The sequence below is a fragment of the Protopterus annectens genome, chromosome 11.part0 (assembly GCF_019279795.1).
Source record: "Protopterus annectens isolate FY-2018-M chromosome 11.part0, PAN1.0, whole genome shotgun sequence".
In the NCBI taxonomy this organism is placed as follows: Eukaryota; Metazoa; Chordata; order Ceratodontiformes; family Protopteridae; genus Protopterus; species Protopterus annectens.
In genome coordinates, this window is record NC_056745.1 from 950,717,797 (window position 1) to 950,740,268 (window position 22,472).

The 22,472-nt window shown below is 42.9% G+C and overlaps 1 protein-coding gene across 2 annotated transcripts in view; it reads right to left on the reverse strand.

Moving 5' to 3' along the window:
- LOC122815653 (protein artemis-like) overlaps positions 1-22,472 on the reverse strand; it is a 934,783-nt gene that overhangs the window by 226,046 nt on the left and 686,265 nt on the right. For both annotated transcript variants that reach the window (XM_044088335.1, XM_044088334.1), the window contains exons 9-10: positions 17,097-17,198; positions 16,721-16,857 (exon numbers count right to left, since the gene is read on the reverse strand). In XM_044088335.1, the coding sequence (XP_043944270.1) occupies positions 16,721-16,857; positions 17,097-17,198 (239 nt within the window). The remainder of the gene's footprint in view (positions 1-16,720; positions 16,858-17,096; positions 17,199-22,472) is intronic.

The following is a 22,472-nucleotide window of genomic DNA, read 5'->3' on the forward strand; positions in this document are numbered from 1 at the left end:
CATAAGGACATAAAACATTTAAAAATGTTATTATTTGTTAAAAGCAATGTAACAGAGTTCTGCATGCATAAAATTGATAAGGAAAAAGTATTAAAATTCAAAGTTTCCTTTATTCTTTGAGAATGATCTAAAAATTTAAGTAGGCAGTCTCCCAGCACTGTTTATGAAATAAACAAGTACGTTGCACATCCTGAAGCACTATTCTTGACTCAAAACTAAAAGTTAAAACTCTTGGTTATTTGTGAACTTTAACATGTGGAAGACCACAGAAAGTAATAGGAAAGATTCAAGATGTGAAAAGGGAAGTACTGTGAGGATGTAATTAAATGTAAAGGATACAAGAGAGAGAGACAAATACGGCAGTCACTGAAGTACTTTAACAGGAAAAAAGTAAGACTGAAGAACCACATGGAAGAAGGGCAGACAAAGGGACACGATGAAGCCAAAGTGGAATATTAGACTAAAGAAAGGATGAACAAGATCTTTTTTTTATTTTAAATAATTTTTCAGTCTTCCCACTCACTGACCTTAGGTATGGAACTTCCATCTATCTTATACTGTCAGTTTGTTCCAATAAGGAATGGCAGGGAAAGAACACCTGTTCAATCATGTAAAGCTAGGAAAAGACAGTTTCCTTCCCCCATTTCCTAACACACAAAGTCCAGGGATACCAATATTTTAGTGAGTATGTTCATGCACATGCATTCTTCACATGTCACCAGCAAAATAGCATATATGCTCCTAAGCATACTGTCATGTAGCAGCACAACAGGGTAATTCATCCTCCCTCACCAAAAAGGTAAACAAGATAAGCCAGCATGTCAATTACTTACTTTCTCTTTGACTAAACCTATGGTGCCCATATGTTCACTAACCAGCAATGGATAACTGATGTCACAGAGAACACTCCATTTGCAGTACGGAGATACCTCTTTTCTTTTAAGTGATTAAGTTGTTGGTAGGTAAGACGAGACTGCAGCAAATTCAATGGCAAGTTTCAAAGAAAATATAGAAGTGTATGAAAAAATCATGACAGAAAATCACAGCTGCACGAATGGTGAGGGTTGAGGCAGATGTTGCCCCTCCCACGGGTGCCAGCTGGTACCAGGAGAAAATATCTAAATAACGGCAATATTTCTTTTTGCTTCTTAAGTTCTCTTGGTTACTTTCCCCTTCTACATGCATGATGCAGGGGTGGGAGGAGGTAGAGCCATACACACACCAGGTAGTCTGGCTTACCCTTATACGGAGTCCATAATGGCAATTCAAAGCTGGTCTTGACTGAAGAATAATCAGCCATCATTTCCCTAACCAACAGTAGACTGCATCATGTTGACCAGTTTGGGAATTTTTCTAGCCTTAAATTCCTCCCTCATGCAATTCTTCTTGGCTTGGCAGACAATGAGATGTACCCAGGTGTGTGCCCCACCCTGGGCCCATACAATGGTCACAATCTTCAGCCTTGCCTGCCTCTTCCATCCGGACTTCTCATCAGAGTTCTAAAGTCTGTAACAGCTTGAAAAAAAAAAAAACAGTACAAGCTCCCTCCCTCCAGAAGAATCATGTCCATCCTACCATTCTTGTGCTGTCATCCAACTGAGAACACATTCAAACTAAATGTTGTCTGGGCTTCATTCCTCTATGCCATTGGCATAGGTATAAGCACAGCAAAATTTGGTGAGCTCTTCCCCAGGAAGTACTGAAAAAGGATTGGAAATTATCACAAACCTCAGACGCAAGTTTTCTTCTAAATATGGGTGGAAACTAGCATCACTTTCACTATGAAGTGGTAACCAGTTATCAACAGTGGTGAGTAAGTTGCATGCACAGTTGTGCTGAACAGCAATATGTATTGGTGGTGTGTGCTTTCTATGACCAAGTACTTTGGTAGGTGATTTGAGGCATTTGGCGTTATGCTATTTATGACCGATAATGCCAAACAGTGTTTTTATCCATACATGTGTGAGCCTAATTTTTTCAATGAGGGTGGTCTATTTTCAGGTTTGGAGGGGCTGCATCTCCAACACCACTGTCAGACGTGCCTGGACAACAAGAGATAGGATATGGATTATGCCTGTTACTCAGATGAAACCTGCAAGGCACATGATGACGAGGGCTACCACATTCATCCCAGGAGAAATTGGACAATGAAGAATTGGACAATGAAGCTGTAATCAATCTCAGATTATGAAAACTGAATGGACAGGATGTGGAGAACTACTGAGGAGTGCATATTGTCTACAGCAAAGTCAACTCTTGGATACCATCTCCCATCTTCTTTGCTACTATGTCAATCTATGTCTATGATAAAACTATGGGTTAAGCACCATGCCCTGACTGCAAGACAGTCAAAACAACTTGGGTACCATCAAGCTTAAAAATGTAACGGTACCATCAGGGTACTTGCAAGTGATCAGTCTAGTTCTGTGCAGTTTAAGTAATCTGGTCTTTACCTGTGTCTCACCTCACCCCACTACATCATTCCTGTCATGTGGATCAGCATCTCTAAAGCCATGCTACTTCCTGATATCAGCTTTTACTTGTATAATTTGTAAGGTATGCCCTAACTTCAGATTAACTATTTTATTATTCTTTTTAATACCCCTTTATCCACCTGTGAAGGACCCTGCCTGAATGCTGCACCACTTACACTCAACTGGAACATTTGTTCTTTGGGGACAGGAACCAAATGTCCCTGGTCTATGCAAGAGTCAGACAACCCATGAACCCCACTAGCCCATACATTTCGCTGGCAGCAAGAGTCAGTTGGTAAAGTGCAAGTCAGCTATCTAGTCACAATGGACTTGCAATGACTGCCTGACTGGAAAGGAGGTATATGTTCCTACACACACCCCTCCTATTCCCCGACTCAGCAGGGAAGTCTCTGCCTCACACAATGTGAGACATCATGGTCAATAAAGCCCCTCCCCCCAGGATAAGTGAGCTGGCACTGGCCATAAAACTCAAGCTCATCCACCCTTGCCCAGTCCCTCAGTCACCTATGCTACTAACTGAACAGTGGACATTTGGGCTACATTCAGGGCTTCATCCCTCTGTCATGGGTCAGGGTTAGAACATCTGTTTTGTTCCACTTCTCTAGAATAACATAAATTAGCTGGCTTCAATGTATGGAATGCAGAAGTCCTAAAAGTCATGAAAAGAAAGGAGGAGTGCAGAAAAAAGTGGGAGCCCAAAAATATGAACCGGGCTAAGATGGAATACTGGCTGGCTAACACAGGCTGAGAGCAATTGCAATAGCAAAAGAGAAAAAAAAAAAAAAAAAAAGAGGCACCCTACCAGCTTCTGGAAGAAGTGACTCAGCAGATGCCACAAAGAAACTATCAGTTGCAAGGCAGACAGAAAAATAAAGAAGACAGTCAGACACCCTTCAAAAGGGATGCCAGCAACAACAAACTCACCAGTCCACAGGGCATAAAGGACAGATGAAGGTGCATTTCCAGAAGCTTCAGAATGAAGAAAACCCTGCAGAAGCTATATTGCCCTAACACAGACTATGAGAAATGAACAGCTCCCCTAAACAAAGTAAGACCAGCACTATGAAAAAAAACAAACTTGGGGAAGGTAGGAAGCTTAGATGAGGTCATGGCACATATGATCAAGAGTTTGGGTGAATTAGGGAAGAAAAGTACAGTTTTGTACCTACCATAAATGTAGATGTTCGAAGATCCACATTGCTGCAGTCCTTACATATGGGTAATCCGCTGTCCTCGGTCGGCCCGAATACCAAAGTATTAGGCTGACGTCGGTCATGGGCGCTCAGATCTGACATCAGAGTGTCAGGGTATTAAAGCGCATGACCGACGTCATATCCTCAGTCTTTTCTTGCCCCAGATGTCAGAAGGCCCTAAAAAGAAAGGCCACAGCCAAAAATAGAATACTTCCCAAAAGGCATGCACAAATAACAGCTACCACCCAAACCATACAACCATTCCAAACTACAGAGGGGAAGGAGGGAGGGTAAATTGGACTGCAGCAATGTGGATCTTCGAACATCTACATTTATGGTAGGTACAAAACTGTACTATGTTCTTCATCTCACATTGCTGCAGTCCTTACATATGGGTAGAATCCCAAAGCAGAGGTAAAGGGAGGCTGGCAAAATCATAAAGCATTGGGAGCTGCCAAAATGCCCTGTAAGATTGCAGTGGCAAATCCAGCCCTAGATTTGGAATAAAGAGGAAGGTGGTAATGTTTAGAAAAAGTATGCACTGAACTCCAAGTAGCTGCTTCCAAAATGTCTTTAGTAGCTACTCCCCTCAAAAAAGCTGTAGAAGTGGCAGTAGCCCTAGTGGAGTGAGGTCTGATTCCAGCCGGAATCTCCTTACCATGATGAGAATAACAAAAAGCAATACAAAAGCCAATCCACTTAGAAATAGTTTGTTTTGAAACAGGTTTCCCCTGAGAACCCAAAGCAAAAGAAACAAACAACTGCTGAGACTGTCTGAACCCTTTAGTCCTGCTCAAATAATAACGCAACTGCCTGTGAATATCCAAAGTGTGCAAATTTTTCTCCCCTTTATTTTGGGGATCTGCATAAAAAGTAGGCAAATGAATTGATTGGTTCAAGGCCACATTTGAAACCACTTTAGGCATAAAAGTAGGATTAGTACGCAGAGATACCCTAGCCTTATGAAAAATTAGGAAGGGTTCAACTGCCATAAGGGCCTGTAATTCAGAAACCCTTCTAGCAGACGTAATGGCCAACAAAAAAGCAGTCTTCCAAGACAAAAACTTTAACTCAGCAGTAGCTGCAGGTTCAAAAGGAGGTAAAGTAAGTTTTTCCAACACAAAATTGAGATCCCAGGCAGGAGTAGGAGCTCTACATGGGGGTCTTATGTTCTTTGCCCCTCTAAGAAATTGCTTAAACAAAGGATGAGAGAATAATGGAGGGTCACAGTCATAGTGAGCAGAAATGGCTGCAGCATGAACTTTTATAGAGGAGAAAGACAAACCTTTGTCTAATAATTCTGTAAGATATTGAAGAGAAACACTTACATCAGGCCTGGAAACATCAAAGCCCTTTGTTTTGCTCCAAATTAAAAATCTCCTCCATTTATCAGCATAAACTTTCCTTGTACTAGGCCTTCTGGCCTCCAAAATAACATTCAAAACTTGTTGTGGAAGCTGCGACCCTCCAGGTTCTAGAACAGAATATGCCAGGCTGTTAGATGCAGGGACTGAATCCTGACATTGAGGAAATGATTGCTCTCCTGTGACAAAAGGTGCGGAATCAAAGGCAAAGGCCATGGAGGCTCCCGTACTAAACTCCTCAGCAGAGGGTACCAGTGCTGTTGAGGCCAATCTGGAGCTATTAGTATCATGGAAGGCTTGTCTTGTCTGACTTTCAAGAGTACCTTGGGGAGGAGAGGCAGAGGCGGAAAGGCATAGACGTGAAGATTGCTCCAACTGAATGACAGAGCATCCACTTTCCAAGCTGTGGGATGAAACATTTTTGTGCAAAACTTTGTCAACTGGAAATTTAGTGGAGAAGCGAACAGATCTATGTCTGGAGTTCCCCATATCACTGTCAATTTTCGAAATACATGAGGATCCAATTTCCACTCGTGGGGATCCACTATCTGTCTGCTCAAAACATCTGCTAAGGAGTTCTGTGCTCCTGGTAGAAATCTTGCCTGAAGATTGAGGTGTAAACTGAGAGCAGTCTCCCACAAAATCATTGCTTGCCTGCAAAGAGGGTACGAATGGGTTCCCCCTTGCTTGTTGATGTACCACATGACAGTTGTGTTGTCTGTTAGAATCAACACTTGCCCTGGGTGAAGTAAATCCTTGAAAGCCATTAATGCAAATTGGACTGCTAACATCTCCTTCAAGTTGATATGTAAATGTTGAAGTCTGGCAGGCCACGTGTCTTGCACCCATTTTCCATTGAGGTGTGCTCCCCAAGCCTTGTCCGAGGCATCTGTCGTTAAAATCTGACTCGCCTCTGGTCGGGTCACAGAGAGTCCCTTGTTTAGGTGACATTCCTGAGCCCACCACAAAAATTCCTTTTGAATGCAAGGTATTATTTGAATGACAGTGTCCAGATCTTGGCAGTGTTGTGTCCATACATTTTGAGATACCATTGTAGCTTCCTCATATGCAGTTTGGCATTGGGAAGCACCAGAATACAAGATGCCATGAACCCCAAGGCTTGAAGGACTGTCCTTGCAGTCAGCCTGGACCGTAGAGACAATTGATGGAAGTAAAGAGTAAGGTTCTTTTGCTTGTCCGGGGTCAAAAAGGCCATCTGGGAAGCTGTATTCAGTCTCACACCCAGAAAGCACATTTCCTGAGAGGGTACTAGACTGGACTTTGTTTCGTTCACAGAATACCCTAGGCACCTTAACACTGCCATCACATACTGTAGATGAAGAAGTTCGTACTTGTCTTGAGCAAGAATCAGGCAATCGTCCAAATAAGGATAAATCTGTATTCCTCTTAACCGAAAGAAGGCTATCACTGGAGCCAGAACCTTTGTGAACACCCTGGGCGCAGTAGATAAGCCAAAGGGCAATGCAGAGAACTGATAATGTAAAGTCCCAGCCCGAAAACGCAGGTACCTCCTGCAACTGGGCCTGATAGGAACATGAAGATAAGCCTCTTTGAGATCCAGAGTTACCATCCAGTGATCTTTGTCCAACAGAGGTAGAAGTTGTTGCGACGTCAACATTTTGAATTCTGGAATGTCTAGGTATGTGTTGAGAATAGATAAATCCAAAATCGGTCTCCAAGTGTTTCCTTTCTTTGGTACTAGAAACAGGCGAGAGTAAAATCCTAGGCCCACTTCTGACAGAGGGACCTGCTGTATAGCCCCCATTTGAAGAAGTAAAGAAATCTGCTTGTGAGCCTCTACCCTTTGCTGAGGAGGAACGTCTGGCATGCCTTTGAAAGGAGGCAATGTATGGAAATAAAACTTGTAGCCTCGGTCTATAATGTCCAACACCCATTTGTCCTGGGTGACTAAAAGCCAGTTTTGCTTGAAGAGTGCCAACTTTCCTCCCAAAGGAGCTGCCAGACAGGAAGAATCTGGCAGCTGAAAATGCAGGTCATTGGGCCTGTTTACGAAAGGACTGTCCCCTGCCCTCACCTGTAGATTGTGCAGGTGAACTCCACGTCCTAGGCCTGAAAGTACTCTGAGCTCTGCCCCTACCACGTCTAGATCTACCCCTAGACTGTGAATCAGAAGAAGGATAAGACCATCCCTTAAGTAGGCCAATTCCTGCTAAACTTAGGAGGCTGCACCTGTAAAAAATCTTTAACAGTCTGCATAGACTTAGCCTTGTCTTCCATTTTCTTCAAGACAGATTCCACAGGAGAACCAAACAAAACTTCAGACTGTAAAGGAGCATCCAAAATTCTAGTTTTAACATGCTCTGACAAATTCTGATCCTTAAGCCAGGCGTGCCTGCGAATAACTGAACCAGTGGCAGCCACCCTGGAAGAAGCCTGTAAAGCATCGAAACCACACTGCAAAGAATGCTTACCCACCTGTTCAGAGGCATGTACCAAATCCTGTAATTCTTTACACTCTATGCCCTCTGCTAAAGCATCCACTTTAGATTTTAGTTGAGTAAGAAGAAAATTCTGATACTTCAACATATGAAACTGGCAATTCAAAGCCCTCATTGCTAAAGTGGAAGAGGTATACACTTTCTTACCCCATCTATCCAAAGCTCTAGCATCTTTATCAATAGGAACTGGATTCTTTACAACAGAAGCCCTGACACCCTTAGGTCCCTGGCTAATAGTTTCTGGGTTAGCCCTTGGACTCTTATACAGATATTTATGAGCCTCAGGTACCCTGTAATACCTGTCTGGCTTAACTGGTGCAGGAGGCAGAGAGTCTGGATTAAGGGAAGCCTCGGAAAAAACGTCTTGAACAACATCCAAAACAGGAGGTATAGCCAAGGGCCTATGTTGTGGTAAAAACAAAAATTCTCTAAGCCTCTTTCGGGAATCTGAGAAATCCTGACCTTCCCATTTAAAATGTTCCCTCATGGAATGCAGGGTTTCTGAAAAAGAAAAATCCTCTGGAGGAGAAGCAGAAGGAGTGGAATCCTCTGCGTCTGAATCAGAATAAGGAGGAAAATCCTGAATGTCTTCAACTGAAGACTCTGAGTAATCTGAAGCCTGCTCTAAACTTTCAACCTCTGGCTCCACCCTAGGCCTCTTATCAGGAGGGGGCATAGAACCTCTGATTAAAGAAATTAAATCTTCTGCCATTTTAAGCATGTGTTTTTTAGGCACAGAACCTGCAGAACCAGGACTGACACCCGTGGAAGGCAAACCAGGCCTGCCTTTAGAAGGAGCCTTAGAGACAGAAGGAGAAGGCCTAACCACCTTAGGCAAGGAAGGGAGAACAGCAACCTGAGAGGCCCCCTCAGCCTGACCTGACTCCTGAGAGGCCACATCCTGCAAAATTAAAGCCTCCCCCTGAGACTCAACTGAAACCTCGGCTGGATCCACAGATTCCACCGTAGTTTCCAAAGAGCCGGCGTCCGGAACGGACGACTCATCTTGTCTGGACTTTAAAGATTTGTCTTTGCGCTTCTTCGCGGTAGCGGGCATTGGAGGATCCGACGGCATATAATAATTACACCGCTTACCGAAGACAAGCCTAGCGCAATCTAACCTACGTTTAATGGTGCGCTTATTAAACCTAGCACAAAAGCGACACCCGACTACGTCGTGCTCAGGTCCCAAACAAGGAATACAAAGAGAATGGTAATCCCTATGCGGTATCTGTTTCCCACAAGAAATACAATTATTCACTTTTTCTGACATCCGGAATTAACTAAGGCAAGAAAAAACAAAAATATTCCCCAACGGGGTACTTAGCCCAACTTGGTTTCAGTCTGAAACTCAGAATACGAAAATTTCAGAACGCCGAACGGCACTTGCAAACGCTGCTTCTGCATCGGACCATGCGGCAAAAAAGACTGAGGATATGACGTCGGTCATACGCTTTAATACCCTGACGCTCTGATGTCAGACCTGAGCGCCCATGACCGACGTCAGCCTAATACTTTGGTATTCGGGCCGACCGAGGACAGCGGATTACCCATATGTAAGGACTGTAGCAATGTGAGATGAAGAACATCAGCTCCTGAAGGTACTCAAAGCAGTATGGACAGAAATGTGTATCCCACATGACTGAAGAATAAGCACTCCACTACCAGTGTACAAGAGCAAGTGAGGTATTCACAACTGTGGGTAGAATAAAGGTATCAAACTTGTCACACTGCATGAAAGTTCTGGAGAGGGTGATTGATAAATGAATATGCAAGGTAGCAGAAAATAAGACAGGAAATGAGCAGAGCAGATTCACATCAGCATGCAGCACAACTGCCCTGATGTTTGCAATGAGACAGACAGTTGAGAGGAAACTAGAGATGAGGAAAGAGTTCAATTGGGCATTCCTAGACTTGGAGAAAGCATATGACTAGGTGTCAAGAATGCTAATTTGGACAGTACTTCAATGGTTCAAAACCCTGAAACATTAGTAGAATCAGTGCAGGCTATGTATGAGGACACAGTGACACAAGCACTAACAGTGTGTGGACCCTGACAAGGGGTCCCAGTGGGTGTTGGCGTGCATCAGGGTTCAGCCCTAAGCACACTGCTGTTCATACTGGTGATGGACTACATTAGCAAACAGGTTGGAGGGGAAAGATCAACAAAACTGCTGCATGCAGATGATGTGCCATTACAGGGAGACACTGAACAAGAATGTCTGGAATTCAAAACTGAAGGCACAGGTTTGAGTCCAGATATGACCGCTGTAATAGCAACAAATGGGCGGCATCAGAAGAATCTGAAAACTGAAATAGAAGGAAAATCTGGAACCAGTTGACAGCTTCAAGTATCCGGAAGGGGTGGTTGAGTAAAAGGGAAGTCTGAATGAAGAGGTCAAAACTACAATCAGACAGTAATGCAGCCAAATGGCACAAAGTGTCAGGGGTAGTGTGCAACAGAATAAAGCCAAATCTAAAAAGTAAAGATGCACAAAACAATGGTGGAACCAATACTAATGTATGGTACAGAAGCCTAGGCAGTGAAGGTTGTGCAACTGAGGAAGCTAGAGGTGATGGAGATGAAGTGCACAAAATGGGGGGGGGGGGGGTAGGATGCACACTGCAGGACAAAAAGAAATGAGGACATCAGAGCAGAAAGCCCAAGTAGCTCCAATTGCACAGAAGGTCAAAGAACAGATTACAGTGGTTCATGCATATGTGCAGAAAACCATCTGTTGAAGAAAATTTGGGGCACACGAAGAAGGCAATGAAAATGAGAGTGCTCAGCAAAGAGATGGATCGATTGTGTGAGTGAAGACCTGTGACAGTCAGGTATGACTATCGAAGAAGGTATGACCAGTGGTACTGAATCAAGAGAAACAGCGACAGTTTACATGACTCCACAATCCCAAGTAGAAAATGGGAAAAGGGTGCTGATGATCATCATAATCATCATCTGACTCCAACTTACAGTATATGCAATACCTTTGGATCAATATGAGAGTTTACCTTTTGTCCGCTGTATCCAGTATATATGCAGCCACACCTGTTAATGTAACCTTTTCGATGGCTTCAAGTGATTGTCCTTAATTGAAAAATGAGATCTGCCACTTTGCTTGCAGTTTAAAAAAGGAACAGCATGCTTTTTGCCCTTGCATATGAAGAAATAAGATGACCGTGTACTACACCTCAAGTTCTAACAGTAAGACACATGATGCACTTTTGTCTGATATATTTCCTGCCAAAGTTGGCCCTCATCCCCCTTAAGTTTTAATAGTAAAGCATAAGGAATTTTTGTCTGATATATTTTGTACCAAAGACGGCCATTTCTTAACCTTTTCGTCAAACCTTATTTTAAGTTTGTGCAAGATGGTTCTCTGACTGCAAATCCCAGGTACAATACCCTATCCATTAACACACACTGTGCACAATACAGTTTCTCTTCTGTCAAATATGATGACACTTTTCCAGCATCTGGGTTTAAAGTTGGACTGCATTATAATTATCACATAAAGTACCTTCTTTGCTGTACACTGAGACTGCAGTTTAAATTCATAATTTTGTTCTGCATTAACTGTCTAGGTCATATGTATATTGCCAGTCACTAAGTGTGCTTTGGGTGACTGGCTGACTGCTAATCTGTGTGGTGCCCTTTCCATTAAATCCATGTGTAAGCAAGTGCATGCATACTCATGGCATGCAAGAAAGTGATGTGCACTGTTTTGAGAAGAAAATGTGATGGTGGTTATTCAAGAAATGACAGTCAGAGCAATCATATTGCTGGACCAACTGGCCAGCCTTTGTTGGTTTGAAAAGTGTTTTATTCTTCTTTTGTGGACAGCTACACCTGAAAAAAGCAGAGGAATAGGGAGGAGATGGGGTGATGCAAGTTCTTCCGTCAAGGAACAGGGCTCGTTTCCTTTTCAACAGATCTTTCAGATGTCCAAAGAAGACAGTTATGTCAGAGATTGAATTTCTCAGCTTCTCCTGACCAGGTACCCTGAGAGCAAGGACATACCTGAGTGTGCAACTCTATGCACAGCACCAAAGCAGTTGCAGCAAGTTACATGGAAACTTACCTTAGAAGCCACATAGTTTTACCCATTTCCTCCCTGAGCTCCGACTGCAAGAGAGAAAGAGAGACACACACAGACACACACGCTTCTGAACTGCCTGGACCAGAATATGGACAACTAAAATGAAGCATTGATAATGCAGCAGAGGACTAAAATCACTCATCAGTGTTTCCCCCAAGGCTTTAGACTCCTTTTTAGATGACAAGATGATAAAATGCTATGGTCTGTGGGTCCTGGGTTGGACTAAGAAAATCCCACAACAGTTAGCCCAAGGATGCCTAGACAGCATTGTTCTACACAGTTGGAGGCTGGCAAAGATCATCTGTATTCTTTGAGACTGAATTAGAGTCTATGTGATTCCAGGCTTCAGTTATAGCATCCCTGTTGACTGGATACATTGGGAGTGGGGTTGAATGATGCAAAGCTTCTCCCCCCCACCCCCAGATATTAAGAAGTTTGAGTTTGAAAGATATGGGGTCATAGGCTAGTCCATAGTGGACTTTATGAGCTTTAATGTTTCTCCACAAAGGAGTCGTGCTGAAGTGCAGGGTGCTGTAGGGTGAGAAGTCAAAATTCTTATCCATTTCAGGCACAATGGCTCCAAGTCTTCTCACTCCTCACAGGATTCTGACAATGAGGAACTCTCCTGTCCCCATGAGGCTCCAGAAGGGACAAGCTCATACAAAGTCATCACAACTGGGGACAACCTGGTAATGAGTTACTGCAGGATACAGACGGACAGTGACCTCATGCCAGACAGTAGGAGTGTCAACAATGATGCAGGAATGCCAGAAGTTTGCAACTGGTCCAGTGATAGCATATGACCAAATCCTCTACTCAATCTTGTGCTTGCATGGACAGATCCATCAAACTTCATAAAGCTGTTGGAAAGTTCAAGTTTTGATCTTTAATTTTTGATGTGGGAAAACCCTGTGGATGCTTCAGTGTGGCCCAGTGGATTATATTTGGTTGGAAGGAAAACCATAGGAAAAGAGTACGGTTGGGGTGGCTCAAGAGGGTACCCCCCCTCCGGGATGAGTACAGTTGTGTGTGTGTGTTCTGGCCAGTCAACTGGGTTGGAGGTGTGCCTCCTTTGGGTCCCTTGTCATTTGCTAAAGTAAAGAATGTGTACAAGTTTGAATCTTCATTTGACAAGGATCTGCTCAGCACACCCAGGGACTGGACAAGCATTTCAGAAACAAGCTAATCACTAGAAAGGCTAAATGAAGGCTTGTGCTTTGAAATGAACATTCTGACACTGCTCAGGCAAAGACATGGAACTGCTAGTGGGACTCTCCTGCTGATACCCACAAGAGGAGTGTTCAAATGCCATAACCACCCTGGTTGCAAGGTAGACCAGGAGTTTCTTCCTGCACTATATACAAGAGATCAGAATGAATCACTTATGGCAGTGCTTAATGTTGTGCTCCACTCTAAAGAAGTAGAGGCAATGGGACTGTGCAACTTGTGTCATAGGTTCATAGGTAGGTACTAGGCTATCTGCCCGAAGGAATTTATAATCTTAGCCGGAATGTGTTGGCTTTCGCCACCCCCTTAGATTAGTTCCCTGTGCCTCTGTCCAGCAGAGCCACTGAAGTGATCCCTGGGGTAAACTTGCTGTTTCCCATCCACTCGTCAAGGTTTCTTTTAAAGAGGGTTAGCGAGGATCTCTGCCTAATGTAGATTGGAATCTTGTTCCAGAGTACAGGAAGTCTCTGGGACTGGAATCTATCCCACCAGCACATTCTATTAATTGCTGTGGTGAGGTTTAGATCCCTGGAGCGTGTGGCTGAGGGGATATGGTTTTCTTTAGGTGGAGCATGTCCATCAATTCTGGGTTGGACATGGCCTTGTATGTCAGGCAGAGATCACATCTGAGTAGGTGGTATGCATAGGGCCATCTGCTTGAGGCCAGTGATCCTCTTGGTGAGGTACATCTGTGGTCTTTCCAGTTGTTGCAGGTGTCTTGTAAGGTACATCCCAAATGGGGCATTGTACTCTATGATGGGTCTGATGAGTGATGCATAGAGGGGCCCAATGACTTCTTTTGATCTGGATGCAAACCCTTTTATGATGAGGTGGGCCACATAGAAGGATTTTCTAACCACTTTGGCAATGTGATTATCAAAAGAGAGGTTACTATCTACTTGGGTCCCCAGATCCCTTATTACGTCTTCTGTATTTAGGGGCCTACCCCCTATGTGGTAGTTTGTGGGTACTTTTTTTTTTCCAAAGAGGATGACTATGCACTTTTTGGCATTTAACTTGAGGCCATGGTTTTGACACCAGGTATCTGTCTCAGTGAGACCCTTTTGGAGAATGTTTGTGTCAGCCGGAGAGTCAATTATACACCCTAGTTTGCAGTTGTCTGCAAACTTGGTCAGCCGTAGTCTTCCTGTGCTTGCCTGTACCTCTAAGAGGTATATGCATGCCAAACAGAAGGGGTCCTAGGACTGAGCCCTGAGGAATGCCACTTGTAACAGGTTTGGAATCAGACCTAACTCCGCAACTCTTACCATGTGGGTTCTGTCCGTGAGCCAGCTGGCAACTCATCTCGTGATGTAGGGGTTTATGTTCAGGCTGGTGAGCTGGTCTATAATACACGAGTGGGGAATTGTGTCGAAGGCCTTTTTGAGGTCTAGGTAGCTGTGTGGACCACCTTTCCCTAGTCTATAGCCTTGGTAACTGTCTCAAAGAAGTCCACCAGGTTTAGGAGGCATGATCTGCCCTTAAAGCCAAACTGGGTAGGGTCCAGTGTTTGGAGGTTCCCAATGTCTCTGTTAATGACATCCATGATGATGCGCTCCATAGCTTTGCAGACAAAGCTAGTCAGGCTTATAGGGCGATAGTTCCCGGGGTCCATTATGGCTCCACCTTTGTGGAGCGGAATAACCATTGTTGTGCACCAATCTGTGGGCATGTAGCCTGTGGAGAGGCTGAGCTTAAACAGTGTGTTTAGTGAGGGGTTAGTTCATCTTTGAGCTTGTGTAGGAGGCAGCCTGGGACACCATCTGGTCCCACTGATACTGTGTTTTTGGCTTTGGAGAGGGCTGTTTTAACCTGAGTGTCTGATTTCAGGGGCACTACATTCTTCTGGTATAGTTATGGGCCCTTTTGGGGGGTGAGAGGGGGTGAACCTGTGTGCCAGGATGTTGGCTATATCGGTCGGTTAAGTGTATTTTGTGCCATTCTGCACCAACTCCGAGCAGATCTGTGAAATGCCACTTAGATTCTTGACATAGCTAAAGAATGCCTTGTGGTTATCTTTGGAGTCCATGGCAATTTTTTCTTTCGAAGCTAGCCTTGGATGATTTTATGAGGGAACGTAGTTTCTTGCCGATACTGATCAGGGATGTCTTCCCTTCTTGGGATTTTACTCTTTTCTGTACTACTTTCCTCCGTCTATTGTATAGCTTGTTTATGGCAGAGGTCCACCAGACTGGTTTACTTTTCTTGGAGGAGTGAGTCTGTTTGGGATAGCACGATCCATCCATTCTTGTAGGTGCCCTTAGAGTGCATTAGTAAAGCATTCTGCAGCTTGGACAGCATTATCCTTTAGCATGGGGGCTTTGAAACTTCCCACCTCGGTCATAAGTAACGTGAAGTTTGCTTTTGAAAACTTGTTCACGGTGGTTTCTTTGACTGGGGGTGGTGGCGGAATGTTGATATCCAGAGTGATTAGTTTATGGTCAGAGCTAACCAGCGAGGGGTTGACCTCCGGTGTGGAACACCGATCGCCCATGTTGGTGATGACCATGTCCAATATGTTGTCACCTCTGGTGGGGGTGCTGACCAGGTGATCCAGGGCGTTTGAGTTTATAAATTCTAGGAAATGTTGGGCAAGGGAGTTTGTACTTGAGTAGTTCTCCCAGTTAATGTTTGGGTAATTGAAATCCTCCAATATCACGGTGTTTGGTAGGACCTTTAGGTTTCCCAGTGTTTCCAGGAATGTGGAGTGGGGGTCCTGGGACATGGTGGGTGATCTGTAGCAAGCTATAATTTGAATAGCAGTTTTGTCCGTTGTTAGTTGCACATGGATGATCTCTGAAGCATCATGCTGTGCCACTAACCTAGAGGTGTGGGTATCCTTGATGAATATGGATACTCCCCCGCCTTTTGTATTTCGGTCTGGGTTTTGTGGCTGAAATGTATGGTAGGAGTTGTAGCCTGGTAGTGCTGAGGTGCTCTCTGAAACCTTAAACCAGGTTTCTGTTACTGCACATATATCGATTTTCTCCATACTGAGGAGTGCTTCGAGGGTGTGCATTTTGAGGCTTAGACTTCTGGCATGGAGTAGCATTACCCTCAGTTTTTTGTTACTTGTGCTATTTATGGTGGTGGGTTTGTCTTTTGAGCCTTGCCTAAAAAAGGCTCATACTTTGCTAGCCACAACAGAAAATACAGAATTTAGCTTTGTGCACTGAATGCATGAACTTTTAACTGACAGGATTCAGAGACAAACTGTGTGAATGGTAGGGGAAAAAACTTGCAGGCTCCAGGCCTAGCAGCACCTTCCTAATGTGGTGTGCAATGTCATGGCATGCATTATTGCAGGATGTGCACACCCTCAAGTGCAGGAGCTACAGAGAAAAAAGTGGAGTGAGCCTTTATTTTTACAATACACTGAAACTCAGTCCTTTGCATTGACAGTGGGTGTTTCTCCTGCAAAAACTCACATTTCTATAAAATATTCCCCATGCTGGGACACTAGAAAGGTAGCCAGATGGTACCCAGCTATCCAATCTTCCATCCTCAGCTGGCTTGTTGGCACCCAAACTTCAGATCACACTCAGGCTACTGGTAGTGAAGGAAGATGCCATGTCCCCATAGTATCAATTCTTGGTGAAAGGTTAGCAGATGCAGTGTTTGCAATGAGTGTTTAAGGTGTTAGAATGGAACTACAGACAACAGTTCAATATTAGTAATGGCACTACTTCTACAAATTAGCTGCAATGAATGAAATACTGATTATTACAGCTCTAACAAAACTACTGAAAAAGAGCAAAAAGGAAGCTAGAAATGCAACATTTCCCTATATAATCCAGCCACGTTGCGATCATTTACTGTTTTTTTTAATCTATGCCTGTCTATTACTCTGCAACACTTTACCTGACAATTACATTTGTTTTCTTTGTTCTTTCCCCAAACCACATAGTAGAAGGTTTTATGCTGATGATGCGCAGTGGTGTTCCATTTTTGGCTGTAACCCCACAAGGCAACCTGTTTCCTTGTAAGAACTCTTCATCCTAAGAAAGAAATAAGTTATTTGTTGTATTATTTTTAACACGTTATAGTTTCATCTACTAGAAGTTACTCGCTACCCACTACATCAGAAAAATAACTGTTAATTATGGTTAATATGCATTTAAGTATATACACACACACACACACATATATATATATATATATATATATATATATATATATAAAGCGAATGGTGCAATTTCCAGAGTAAAACACAATTCTACAGTTTGATTTTGCATACCCTTGGATGCCTGCATGCATGAACTTGAGTGTTGCGATCCGTAGTCACGTGGTAAATGATTTCGGGCATCTTTTTAAACATATCAAGTTTATTGACGTGTACCTAAGGCAAAGAAAAAGTGTGTCATTTTGTTACAAAAATAATTTCATGAATGATGACATCACGGTAAAGTTACTAGAACAATCTGATGGTGAAAACAGTGCATATATTTAACACTAATATTTTTAGGAAACATATCTGAGTATATTCTGCAAGCAATACGGAGGTTTTGAACATTTTTCCTCTTTTTTTGCACTTCATTAAAATAGGTTTACATTCTTCAAGTAAATACTCTAATTTTCTGTTAAGCTTATATCAGTCTGAGTAAAATGTTCTGCAAAGTGATATTTCTGTTCACGGTAAAGGTAAGGGTGTACTCTATCTACACTAAGAAGCATCCTATGGCTCAGAAAGAGAAGCTTCTAAGATATTATGAAGCAAACCCGCTTCCCAGACTCAGGAAGACATATCTGGAATACTATTCAAGTGCAGACAGTATGACAATGGCTTGTTATTTCTACTTGCAGAGATAGTGAACAGCCACACAACTGTATAGGTTGCTAACAAATTAAATATTTAAAAAGTTATGTTTGCAGTCCCTAACTTACTCCTATACATTAAAAAGAGAAGTATATATAATAAAGCTAAAAACCTGTCTGCCCCCAAAAAAATGTTAAAAGCTATATTATGGACACAGGAAAGAAAACTACATCAATACAGAAGTAGTGAACTGGTTATCATGGGGCTGAAATTGGTACACTGGAATAGTGAATAGAATGGTTTCCTAAAGTGAAGTTTGGGCTGGTATTAACTGATGATAACAAGCTGTAGGATACTATAAAGCTGACTTGGCAAGTTTTAGTCTCCCTAGTCCCATGGTAGTGAAACTTGATAGCAACAACCCACCAACCTGTTAGAATGTTGACCTAAATTTTACTTCCAAAGTTTACATATGTATACTCTGCCACCACAATAGGATAAAAGATGCAGGACTACCCCTGAAGGTTAGCACCCATGACTACAGAGCCCATATAATCTCCTTAAGGAAAAAAATGATTCAGGGCAGAGTGAACATTCATGTCACAAACATGTTGTTTTGGCCAGCTTTTTTTATGCATCTAATAAGTTATTTTTTTTTCTTTATAATACTATACTCGACAATATCTTACTTGTTTAACTAATGGGATGACTTAAACTGGTCCATTAAAGAAAGAAAGAGAAAATTACAGTTACGCAAGACAGTCATGTAACACCAGAGGACCAATTTATCCTCATCCTTAAAGTCTACACTGCTCAGAGATCCTCCTTCCCTGAAGGAGCACCACTGATTATAATTCTTCCAAAAAAATTTCCACAGAAGTAAACTGCAGGAGCAATACAGTGGTTTAGAGAATAAAAAGTGCTGCCTCACAGTGCTTGGGTCTTTAGTTCGATTCCTTGGACAGGTGAGGTGACTTAAGTGGAGTCTGTATGTCATCTCTCTGTTTCTGTGGGTTTTCCCAGGATGCTTCTGTTTTTTCCCACATCCCAATGAAATTCAAGTATGCAAAAATCAATCTTTCACTGGCTCTGGGGTGCAAGAGACATATTCCCAACTGTTTGACCAGCAGCTCCAGCAATGCAAGAGTCAGGCAGAAAGGAGGAAAATTGGAGAATAACCTACTCCTCTCTCCCTAGGGGTTGAGTGCACTTTGCTTATACTGGGCAGTGCTAACTTGTTGTAGATTGGGAAACTCAGCATTTGTGCCTCTAAGGGGTACAGCAGGGAGCTTCCCTGGCTGCCTCTGTCCATTAGAATCACAGGTGCCAGACCTAGACCCAGGGTGTATTTCCAATTTCCTGTCCACTAGTCCATGTTTCTCTTGAAGAGGGTTAGGGAAGATATCAACTTCACAAGGATGACAAGCTTGTTCCAGACAGCAAGCATACAGGATGGATCGGACCATGACCAGCTGTAACAATTCCTTCTTCACAAATTGATGTGGATGACTGAGGTCTAAAATGGATCTGAGGTCCAGCATCTTTTTGTACATAAAGAATCACCTGGAGTAATATCCTAATCTTCTCTAATTTGGTGGGACCTCTTGTATGGCTCTCATTTAAAAGAAGATTTGCATCTCATTCTACCACCTTCTTTTGACAGGATGGCATAGTTGGGGGATGGGAGGACAGTTGTTTGGGCTTTGTTAAAAATGGTATTGAGTAGCCTCTGGATATGATCTCCATGACCCAATTATCTTGTGTGATTGTTGACCATGCAAGCAGGTGCAGAGAGACGGAGAGAGCGACAGACTTCCACAATTGTCTCCAGAGTTAGGAAGCTGGGTAACTATTCAGGACTGACGTTATCTGAGTCCAGAAGAGGGCGCCCAAAACGTCTGCTGAAGCAGACCACCTGTGCCTCTCTGGCAGTGGCTGCCATAGTTATTCCCATGCTGCAGGAACTTCTATCAAAGGGCTACTTGTTCTGAGGCCAATTGGATTTTTGAAACCAAAGGTTCTTGGCCCATTTTTGGTTACTTTGAAATTACCTGTGTGTGGGCTGAAAACCCGATTCTGAAAGCTGTGAGCATTTTGCCCACCTGCTCACATTGCTGCAGTTTGCCCTTGACCTTCTACCCAGACAAAGAAGATCCATCAAATGAGGCACTGATGAATGCCACATTAAAAATGTTCCTCAAATCCTGCTAAAAGAAACCAGGCCTGTCAATGAATTGCTGTGCCTGAACTAACTGATATAGCTGTTCCAGACACTGCATTATGTAATAGTCTCATCAATAACAAAGTGACGAAGTATATGATGGCCTTTTGGGTCTCCAGCTGCTTATGAAGATCCTGACTGAGCAACAGTTTCAGGATCTCAATGGCTTTGTCTGCCAGATCCCCCCAACACCCAGTCATATGTGCCAAGTAAATTAACTCTGACTGCTAAAGTACTCTATGCATATGCACACTCCATTAGCATATCCATTTGAGACTCTGTTAGGAGAATGAAAGTCTGGGGCATTCTCTAGGACATCCTTTTTGATCGCCACTGAAACTATGATGGAATCCACAACAGGATTTGTACTCCAATGGGTCTATACTTGGGAATTTTAAAGCACTCTTTTAAGGCTGTATGGGATGGGTTCTGTAACACTTGGCTCTCTCCAGGCTTTTGAACAGATCATACTCATCTACCTGTAAGATATCTTCTTCAGGATAGGTTGGGTCAACTGGCCAAGATCTCTGCCTCATCATCTCCAAAATCTATACAAATATGGTATCTTCAGGTTGGGAAACCTCTCCCTAAAGACCTGTGACTTGTGGGGGAGACTCCAAATGGGACTAAGTGCTGCATTTTGCATACCTTCTTACACAAGGGCCTTGCAGGGGTCTCATCCAAGTTATCTGGGGGAAAAAGGAAGTCCAGACATGGGATGCCAAGATAGAACACAAGATCCTCTTATCCTGGTGGGGGCAAAACTGATGAGGAATGGAATGGATCAGCTTCTATGGTGTTCGAAGGTGGAAAAGAGAGAAAATGCCTAGGCTATGGGACCTGATCTACTCTCTCAACAAAGACAGCTCCACCAACTTACAGTAGACTGAAGCTACTGGCCCCAAATGGGCAGGCATCAAAGTCAAAGTGGGAATAACCTTGGAGATGACTGTCAGTGCTGACAACATGAAGGTTGACTTTGGCACTGAGGGGATGAATGCTGACAGTACTGACAATGACAAGAGGCCAGAAACAGTTAAGTACCAATGATGATGCTGAATGACTCTCAGCACTGGACCTCTTGGACCTAGGAAGGACGGACACTAATGCTGCCAGGGTTGACTTACCCACTTGGCACCAAGGGCTTTGACACTGAAGAAAAAGCATCCTATGGAGCCGGAAACATGATCTTGGATTCTCTTGTTATTTACATTACTCCTGATGCTGAAAATGGGTCTGAGGAAAGAAAAGTAATAATGGAAGGTGGGACTCGTTTTGGCACTCTAGAAACATAGGGAGCAGAAATAACACCATACTCCAGTTGAGCCTTCAGAAATACTGACATCTTTTCCCATCTAAGCTGAGTAGGGCTCTAAAGGGACCTTGATGAATGAATGTAAGCAGCCAATACTGGTCTCGAAGAAAGAAAATGCTACAACTCCTGATCATTCCTACTCTCTTCCTTGAAACAGAGTCTACCGTTCCCGATATGTCCTGGCAAGGTAATGATGAGGGGCACAATGGAGTACAAAGCACAGAAGGCTATGAGTGGACAGGAGAAGAAACTGTTCTGGGAACTTTAGCAGGAGAAAGTTTCTCCAGATAGGGAGATTCATTTTCCTCACTTCTATTTTTTTCTTCTTCTCTAATCTTTGGACCCCATCTTTTTTCAGTCCTTTATCCGTATCTTTTTCCTACTTATATGCTTTTGCTTTTAGCAACCCTTTAAGTACTAACTTATTCCTCCTGTCTAGTAAAGTCCTCAAAGTAAAATTTTTACAGATAGAGCAAGTGTCATGAAGATGCCCGACTCCAAGGCACACAATACAGAGCTCACATGGATCTTGGGCCACAGTTAAAGCACTTTTTGAAACTAGAGACCTTGTTCTCCATTGTACGTACACAGTGACACCAAAACACAGCAATCAAAGGATTGCTTGACTGGAAATAAAGGTAGCACTAAATAACTGCAGCTAGTGCAATAAATCATGAGTACAAAAGTAAGGGATATGGAACAGTAAAATACAGCCTGACCAAGCAAAATTAGCAGCAAAATACCAGCAAAAGCTGTTGCTTATCTATTATGATAAACTGAAAATATCTGTGAGAAAAGTGAGAAATAAGTATAGTATTTTTTTTTGTTTATATCAGGAATGGGAAGGGTTATGAGGGGAAACTTTAGGGTATGAAGGTAGACTACATTAAAAATAATAAGTAGAAAGATCTGAGCAAGTCTGAAATGGGAGTAAAACTGGCTTAAAAAAACAGTACCTGCTTTCTGACAACAACAAAACTTACAAAGCTCCAGCTGAAACACTGAGGTCATTTATGCAAAAATGGTGGCAACTCAGTCTGGAGTGTCAGCAAGCAGCAGCTCACTATAGGACAAGGGAAGGGGCTCGAGCTGCCTGGATACTGTTTTTTCACCAAATGATCAGGCCAATGGTTTCCAGTGCCTGGACTATACGAACTAAAATCACTTTTAGTACTCAGAATTACTTGATAAATTTACAGCAACCCGTATATAAATATATGAATATGTATTTATATGCATGCAGATATACACATGGTCTTGAAATATTCTCATACTGAGCAAAGATGGATTGATATAGTTAACCAAACAGGAAAAAACTGAA